A 9,670-nucleotide genomic window follows, 5' to 3' on the forward strand; every position below is an offset into this window, starting at 1 on the left:
ACCACCAATTACGTATTCCTGCGCCTGTCTSCAATCCTTTATAGAAACAATGGTTTGAGCTGTGTTTTTTTTAACCTGATGAAGATCTGTTTTGGATTTAAACGTTGTCAATAAAGCAGTGCATTGCGAGCTTTAAGAGTGTGAGGGCCTTATTCTTTTGAGCTGTTTAAAAAAAAAAAAWTATCTTCATTTAACTAGGCAAGTCAGTTAAGAACAAATTCTTATTTACAACGACGCCTACATTGTATCATGGTAGCTGTATCCTACCATGATCAAAATACTGGACTCAATATTGATCCAAATTACTTTGAGTAATGCATGTCTTTAATAATGTCTGCAGTCTTCTTGTCAATACAGCCCTCCCAAGTTTTCCCGTCAGTCTCTCTCTGGAAGGGAGGGGTGTGCCTTCAGCCATTAGTCAGAAATGGAAGACAGAGTGGTAGGTAGGCTACTTCAGTACACATGTAGAGAAATGTGTAAAGAAAAATACTGAAACTTCTGCAAGAAGAACTTGGGGGTGAAGGAATAACGTTGTAGACTCGTATTATTACTAAATGAAGAGGATTTATCACCACCACTTGAAGAAATGTAAAACTATGAAATTATATAAAAGAAGCTTGGATGAAGTCGAGTAACTGTCGCGCGCCGCTGGAAAGGATCTCTGAAATCGGCTCTAGACTAGAGCATCTGAAGGCGAGTCTTTACTATTTACATCTATAGCTGTACGGGATTCTAATTCGTTTCAATAGGCTATATTWAAAACTATGATTAAACATATATTTTGTTGGCTATAGTCGCCAGTATAAACTATAGATAATCTTAAAATCACATTTTATTTTTTATCTTTATTTGAAATGTAACATAATTCTGTGAAATTACATTAATTAGATGAATTGTATTTTTCCTGGTTGTATGTTATTTTGTGGTTAAACACATTAAGAACAAAGGGTYTGCTTGTCGAGAGCCTTTGAATTGACACTAAGATTTAAATTACAGTATACTTCAATCATAGACGAAATCAAATATTTTTCTAGGGCAGCAACTCTGGATAATAAACGTCTCAATTCCGGATAGATGCTACCCAGATGCACTCATTGACTTTCGATCAAGAGAGAGGGATTAAAAAAAACGAAAGTGTTAATAATCCACTTTTTTTTTATTTTTAATCTAGCTGGTCCATCACTTTCAACTCAGCTGTAAAAGGTGGGGATATTCGTCGATCTCACTCTAAACAGGACTTTTAATYCGCCTCTTTACTGATCTCTGCTGGACATTTTTGGAATAACATCTTGACAACCAGAGACGATGAACAAGCAGATATATATCCACTATAACTACACAGGGAAGCTGGAAAACCGTCAGAATGGAAAAATCACAGGTGGTGGCGTCACCTTGGATGCTAAAACCATCGTGTTCCTCATCATCTGTTGCTTCATAATCCTGGAGAACCTGATTGTTCTAGTAGCAATATGGAAAAACCACAAATTCCACAACCGCATGTACTTCTTCATAGCCAACCTGGCATTGTGTGACCTTCTGGCTGGGGTGGCTTATATCGTCAACCTCCTCATGTCAGGGGAGAAGACCCTTCACCTGTCCCCAGTGTTGTGGTTTGTGAGGGAAGGGAGCATGTTTGTAGCCCTGGGGGCTTCCACATTCAGTCTCCTGGCTATAGCTATAGAGAGACATCTGACCATGATTAAAATGAGGCCCTACGACGCCAATAAGAATTACAGGGTGTTCTTGCTCATAGGGACCTGCTGGCTCATAGCGATATCCCTGGGAGCATTGCCCATCCTGGGGTGGAACTGCTTGGACAACCTCCCTGACTGCTCCACAGTCCTACCGCTCTATACCAAGAAGTACGTGGCCTTCTGCATCATCATCTTCATGGCCTTGCTGCTGGCCATGTCCGTCCTGTACATACGCATCTACATGTTGGTGAGGACCAGGTATGCATTGATGCTATCTTATGGTGATTGATTGGCCTGTCTGTCTGTCTGTCTGTCTGTCTGTCTGTCTGTCTGTCTGTGCATCTACAGTGGCTTGCGAAAGTATTCACCCCCTGGTGAATTTTTTTTGTTGCCTTACAACCTGGAATTAAAATATATTTTTGGGGGGTTGTATCATTTGATTTACACAACATGCCTACCACTTTGAAGTTGAAAAATATTTTTTATTGTGAAACAAACAAGAAATAAGACAAAAAAACTGAACTTTAGCGTGCATAACTATTCACCCCCTCAAAGTCAATACTTTGTAGAGCCACCTTTTGCAGCAATTACAGCTGCAAGTCTCTTGGGGTGTGTCTCTATAAGCTTGGCACATCTAGCCACTGGGATGTTTGCCCATTCTTCAAGGCAAAACTGCTCCAGCTCCTTCAAGTTGGATGGGTTCCGCTGGTGTACAGCAATCTTTAAGTCATACCACAGATTCTCAATTGGGTTGAGGTGTGGGCTTTGACTAAGCCATTCCAAGACATTTAAATGTTTCCCCTTAAACCAACTCGAGTGTTGCTTTAGCAGTATGCTTAGGGTCATTGTCCTGCTGGAAGGTGAACCTCCGTCCCAGTCTCAAATCTCTGGAAGACTGAAACAGGTTTCCCGCAAGAATTTCCCTGTATTTAGCGCCATCCATCATTCCTTCAATTCTGACCAGTTTCCCAGTCCCTGACGATGAAAAACATCCCCACAGCATGATGCTGCCACCACCATGCTTCACTGTGGGGATTTTGTTCTCGGGTGATGAGAGCGTTTTCCTTGATGGCCAAAAAGCTCAATTTTAGTCTCATCTGACCAGAGTACCTTCTTCCATATGTTTGGGAAGTATCCCACATGCCTTTTGGTGAACACCAAACATGTTTGCTTATTTTTTTCTTTAAGCAATGGCTTTTTTTCTGGCCACTTTTCCGTAAAGCCTAGCTCTGTGGAGTGTACAGCTTAAAGTGGTCCTATGGACAGGTACTCCAATCTCCGCTGTGGAGCTTTGCAGCCCTTTCAGGGTTATCTTTGGTCTCTTTGTTGTCTCTCTGATTAATACCCTCCTTGCCTGGTCCGTGAGTTTTGGTGGGCGGCCCTCTCTTGGCAGGTTTGTGGTGCCATATTCCTTCCATTTTTGATAATGGATTTAATAGTGCTCCGTGGGATGTTCAAAGTTTCGGATATTTTTTTTATAACCAAACCCGTTATCTGTACTTCTCCACAACTTCATCCCTGACCTGTTTGGAGAGCTCCTTGGTCTTCATGGTGCCGCTTGCTTGGTGGTGCACCTTGCTTAGTGGTGTTGCAGACTCTGGGGCCTTTCAGAACAGGTGTATATATACTGAGATCATGTGACACTCAGATTGCACACAGGTGTACTTTATTTAACTYATTATGTGACTTCTGAAGGTAATTGGTTGCACCAGATCTTATTTTGGGGCTTCGTAGCAAAGGGGGTGAATACATATGCACGCACCACTTTTGAGGTTTTTTTTTGTTCCATTTTTTTTAAACAAGTAATTTCTTTCATTTCACCTCACCAATTTGGACTATTTTGTCTATGTTCATTAAATGAAATCCAAATAAAAATCTATTTAAATTGCAGGTTGTAATGCAACAAAATAGGAAAAACGCCAAGTGGATGAATACTTTTGCAAGGCACTGTARATGTTGGTGAGAACCAGGTGTGTATTGATGCTATRTATATGTTGCTGAAGACCAGGTGTGTATTGATGCTATCTATATGTTGCTGAGGACCAGGTGTGCATTGATGCTATTTACATGTTGGTGAGGACCAGGTGTGTATTGATGCTATCTATATGTTGGTTACTTGGTTTTTTGTCTTCTGTCTTGGATGGATGGGTGGCCAGTGTCCATGCATCCATCCATCGTTCTATGTATGGTTCTATTTATCACTCTGTCGTTCTATCTATCCAGCAGTCGCAAGGTGACGAAACATTCAAACTCAGAGCACTCCATGACCCTCCTCCGTACTGTCATCATCGTGGTCGGCGTCTTCATTGCATGCTGGATGCCCATCTTCGTCCTCCTCCTCATCGATGTGGCCTGCGAGCACCGCTGCTGCGCCATCCTCTACAAGGCCGACTACTTCATAGCCCTGGCCGTGCTCAACTCTGCCATGAACCCTGTTATCTACACCTTGGCCAGCAGGGAGATGAGGAGAGCCTTCTTTAGCTTGGTCTGTGGCTGTCTGATGAAGGGGAAGGTCTCCATTAGCGGTGAGCCCAATAAGCCCAATAACCTGGAGCACAGCAGGAGCACAGCAGGAGCACAGCAGGAGCACAGCCCATAATAATCATAACAACCACAGCAGGGCAGATGAGCAGCAGAAGGACAGGGACAGTAGTCGGAATATTATAGTGGCACAGACCTTGATAAAGAGTACAACATCATCGTGCGTCAATGTGGCCAATGGAGAGGGTAGCCTGGGACAGGCTGGGGGAGAGAGGGAGGGTGGTTCCTGGGATGGCAGAATGTGGCCAATGGAGAGGAGGGTTGAGGTTTTCTGGGCCCTGAACCTCCATATCCGAATCAATCTGAGTGGACACAAGAGACTACGAAGTGTGGCAACGCGAGACATTGTAGCCCTATGCTGTGCATAGGATGGAGAGACATTGAAGGACTATAATGTAACTATACTGAAAAAAATATATAAATGCAACATGCATAGTGTTGGCCCCATGTTTCATGAGCTGAAGTAAGAGGCCCAAAATTTTGCATGCACACAAAAAACMTATTTCTCTTAAATTTTGCACACCAATGTGTTTACATCCCTGTTAGTGAGCATTTATCCTTTGCCAAGATAATCCATCCACCTAACAGGTGTAGCATATCAAGAAGCTGATTAAACAGCATGATCATTACACAGGTGCACCTTGTGCTGGGGACACTAAAAGGCCACTCTAAAATGTGCAGTTTTGTCACACAACACAATGCCACAGATGTCTCAAGTGTTGAGGGTAGTGTGCAATTGGCATGCTGACTGCAGGAATGTCCACCAGAGCTGTTGCCAGACAATTTAATGTTAATTTCTCTACCTTAAGCCGCCTCCAACGTTGTCATAGAAAATTTGGCAGTACGTATGATGCGTTTCTATTTTTGTTCAGTATATTTAGCCGAATTACTTCATAACCACAAACAAGCACTTGGCTCTTCCTCTCTGTGAGGGTAGAGGGTCCAGAAACGGTCCAGACCAGATAAAGACTGTGCAGTCGAGATATAGGGCTAGATTAAATTCGGCACCTTTTAAAGGTAACGTTTTCTGCATTCGCAGAGACTGCATTCATGGTAAACGCTGCATATGTTTAATTACCTTTAAATGTCGAATCGCTCTATAACACAGATATCCCGCGGTCCGAATTGAATCTAGGCCATAAACTACAGTGGAGACGTAAACTGCCACTATACTGTAGGCCCTGTAAAGCACACATGGTGGGCTGGGATGGTAAACAGATGGCTATTTTACATGAATTGTAAATGTAACTCTTGAAAAAAGCTATTTATTATTTTTTAGTTTGTCATACTTTGACATATGTGTACAGTTTTCCCTAAATACTGTTACTCTACATTATAAACTGTGTGGTTCGAGCTCTGAATGCTGATTGGCCAACAGCCGTGGTATATCAGACCATATACCATGGGTATGACAAGACATTTATTTTTACTGCTCTAATTAAGTTGGTAACCAGTTTATAATAGCAATAAGGCACCTTGGGAGTTTTTGTGGTATATGGCCAATATACCACACCCCCTCGGGCATTATTGCTTAATTATACAATGGTAGCATGCTATTTGTTTTATTGTGTAAAACGATTGTATTTAACCAGATTTTTTGCTCAACATTATGCTACTACCTGTACTGTAGCATCATTTAACTGTTAATATGTCTATGAGCTCATGGAAGCTTCCCTGTAGCAGTGCTAAACCAGGTTGAAGTGAAGCTTCCCTGTAGCAGTGCTAAACCAGGTTGAAGTGAAGCTTCCCTGTAGCAGTGCTGAAAAACGCTATAGCCATGATCGAACACATTCTAAAATTAACCACCTCATTAAAACATCAGCTCAAAATCGCTCTTATTAACACAGCAATAGGCATCCCCACGCCCACCGGTAAAGCAGCCACGAAATTTGACACTTCTCGCATTTAACACTACACTCCAGGAGATCGCTCAACTCCGACAGCCCTTGCCACACCTATATCTGTAGGCCCTGTACACAACGAACACCTGGCTGGGCATTGGGATGGTAAACAGATTGGCTATTTTCACAAATAATATGTAAAAGTACCTCTTGAAAAAAACAGCTCATTTATTATTTTTTAGTTTGTCATAATTACGACAATATAAAGTGTACAAAGTACCTCCCATAAATAAAACTGATAGTACCTGCACATCAGCACAGTAATAAACATCACACAGCATATTCAAAATGTGTGGTTCGAGGCTCTTGAAATGAACCGTTGAAACATTGGCGCACAGCAGTCACAGGCTATATCAGACCAATAATACCCGAGAAGTGCGGGGAGTCTGAAGACCTCTCCCCAAACGTAATATTTCAACTATGATACTAAAGTAAAGTATGGTAACCAGACTATATAACATAGCAATAAAGCGACAACCCTCGGGAAAAGATTTTACTCTCGATCACTAAAAGAAACTGGCCACAACCCAGAATAGAATCAAGCACACACGGTAGGAGCTCTATTCCAAGCAAAGCTCCGAGCGTCACGTGGCCTAAGAAACAAGCCCTTAGCCGTGGTATTAATTGAACCCAGGAAAAAACAAAATAAGTAGCCACAACCACACCAGCACAATCCGAGACATTCAAATCGAGCCATGTACAAAAATATAAAGGCCAAATATAATACACCCAAAAATAAAGCCCAAAAAACGAAGAAGAAACCGGGCACAGGGAAAAAACGGAGCAGGGGAGAAGAGGGACGAGAGAGCGCGGCCAAACACCAAAAAAACACAAGAACAAACCACAAAACCGCGGGAAAACCCAACAAGAATAAACCGAACGAAAACAACCCGGGGGTGACGGAAGGCGTAGGCGCGAAACAGCGGAAAAACGAAAACACACAAAAAGTGACGAACAAGGGGTAAACTGGGGGTGCACATCAAAACCAAGTAGAGCAAAAAACAAAACAAACACAGCGACCCCAAACCGACACAGTAAATTATGTACCGAGTCGTGAGGCGTCGCGGGCGCTGAGTGAGAGAGTGTCGAACCACAGTCAGGAACCACCCATGCCAGCACACTCACCATCCATGGCCAACGCCCAGCCAGCCAATGGAAGAGAGAATACCAACAAATGATGATGGAAACTGCAGTCATAAAAATACACAAAACCCACAGCCAGCCATCACACCCGCACACGAACACCAGCTCTCAACGTCAAAAAAAACAAACAAAAAACTTAGAACACCACACAAACTAACCACCAGCACACCTAAAAAACACTAAAAAACATAAAAAAGGACACCCCCAGATAAACAACGCCACACTCACACCACATGAAAGATCACACAAGCCAAGCAAGATCCAACAACACCACCAAATCCTACGAAAAGCCAACCCAATCCACAAAGAAACAAACGCCGAACAAATACACAATGCCACCAAAAAAACACCGATACACAGAATCTCAACTCCCCCCTACCACAACACAACCAAACACCCGCACCATCCAAAAGAATAAAAAAAAAACCTCCCCAAAAAACCGCCTCCGCCGCTCCTCAAATGACCTGAACGCTCCCACATGAACCAGAAACAAGCGACAACATGAAACACCCACACTGTAAGACCCATACAACAAGAACCCCAACACAAAAAAACACACCAACATCCACTCCCGCACAAAATCACACCCCAACCACACGCAACAAACCCCAACAAACACCCAGCCAAAGAACCCAAAAGCCAGAACGCACAAAACCACAACTTAAGAAAAAAAACGCACGGTAAAACAAGAAAACACACAAAAACCGAAAGGCACAAAAAAACCAATCCCAACTCCCGCACAAGCACACAAATGAACTAAAGCGAAAACCACCCCAAAAAAAGACCAAAACAACCACCAACCCAACACCCACCACACCACCAACAGCCCTCGTACAGCGCGAGACAAAAAAAAACGAAAAAACAACATAAAAAACCAAGCCACAAACCAAAGCAAACAACATAACAGAAGAAACAAACATCCATACAAAACGAAACCCCCACCCCGCATAAAGCAACCGACAGCCCAAAAACCCCCCCATCCGCATACCAAGCCACCCAGCCCCACCCAACACAAACCTGAATGCCAACTAAGCCACAAAACAGTGCCCCACCGCACAACCAAACCACCCAACAATAAACCCCCAGGCCTGAAAGCAAAACCACATCCAACTTGACACCTCACCACAGAGTGGTACAGACCGCACCGCTACAAAAGTCAACATCTCATACAACACACCCCCAACCGACACACACACACACAAACGCAAAAAACACCAACCCAAAAACAAATGAAATAAGCCCAAAGAAAAAATAGCACCCTAACAAAACCCACCAAAAACAACGCCCAACAACGAAACACCACACACACTAGCAAAATGACCCAGTAAATCGAAACCACCCCAGCCCCTAAAACATCCCCAACAGCCCAGCACACACAGCCACCCCGCCAAAAACAACCGAAACACTACAATCCCCACGCCAAGCTCCCGCACACGACCCCACCAAACTCACCCCCCGCCAAAATAAACAACCACAACAAAAGAAACGACCCAGCACACACACACGAAATCACATAGCACAACAAAACAACACATCCCACACCGCCAAGAAGAAAAACCGAACCACACACTCAGTCAACCACTAACCAAAAACAAAACCTCGAATGCACACAGCAGACAGACACACCACAGCACCACCGATGAGCAACCCCACCACCCACCACACCACCCGAACGACGCAACTGACACCCACCCACCCACCACAAGAAACAGAAAAACAAAGACAAGAACAAACAACAGAAACCAACGCCAGCCACACGGGGGACGTGTCCCTGTTGAACTGAGCAGCAAATTCCCATGTAGCAAGATGCCACACAAAACCCAGGTTGAAGTGAAAGTTGCCCCCTGTAGCAGTTGGCATACACCAGGAGTGAACCTGAAGCTTCCCAAATCAACATCGCGGTCCCCATCGCGCACGACGCTGCGCCCCACCACCAGGCAATGACAACGTGACAGCTCCCTGTGTACGGCGTCGCCCCCTAACACCCACGGTTGCATTGAAGTTCGCCCTGTACGCAGCTGTTCCTGAAAAACCACGGTTGTAAGTGAAAGCTTACCCACAAAAATGCTCAAAGCCAGTATCGCCTGATAAAACACAAACCCCGGATCTAGCACGGAAGCCTCTCCCCTCAAGCCAGGCTGCATAAAATCAGGTTGAAACGCTTCGAAACGACCTTCCCACTGTAGCAAGATAACAAAATAAATGCAGGCACCTCTCGACAGGCCAACGCCCCTCTCCCACTGTGCCACAGCTCGCCCTACCCGCAGTCTGAAGCTTCAGAAGCTCTGCAAAGGCATGGATACCAACTGTCTGAGTTCCAAAGGAACCGCTCAGATTTTTTGTTTCATGACTTCAAAAATGTGAACCCTATTACATGAACCAATTAAGAAG

The 9,670-nt window shown here is 44.0% G+C and overlaps 1 protein-coding gene across 1 annotated transcript; it reads left to right on the forward strand.

The window, feature by feature from the left end:
* The first annotated feature begins 1,284 nt into the window (after nucleotides 1–1,284).
* On the forward strand, nucleotides 1,285–5,997 carry LOC111980381 (sphingosine 1-phosphate receptor 3). Its single transcript, XM_024011106.2, is given in 3 exon segments — nucleotides 1,285–1,952; nucleotides 3,918–4,260; nucleotides 4,262–5,997. Coding segments are annotated over 3 exon segments (1,332 nt in total). The 5' UTR covers nucleotides 1,285–1,305; the 3' UTR covers nucleotides 4,604–5,997.
* The last annotated feature ends 3,673 nt before the right edge of the window (nucleotides 5,998–9,670 follow it).

This window comes from Salvelinus sp. IW2-2015, linkage group LG20 (genome assembly GCF_002910315.2).
Source record: "Salvelinus sp. IW2-2015 linkage group LG20, ASM291031v2, whole genome shotgun sequence".
Lineage (NCBI taxonomy): Eukaryota > Metazoa > Chordata > Actinopteri > Salmoniformes > Salmonidae > Salvelinus > Salvelinus sp. IW2-2015.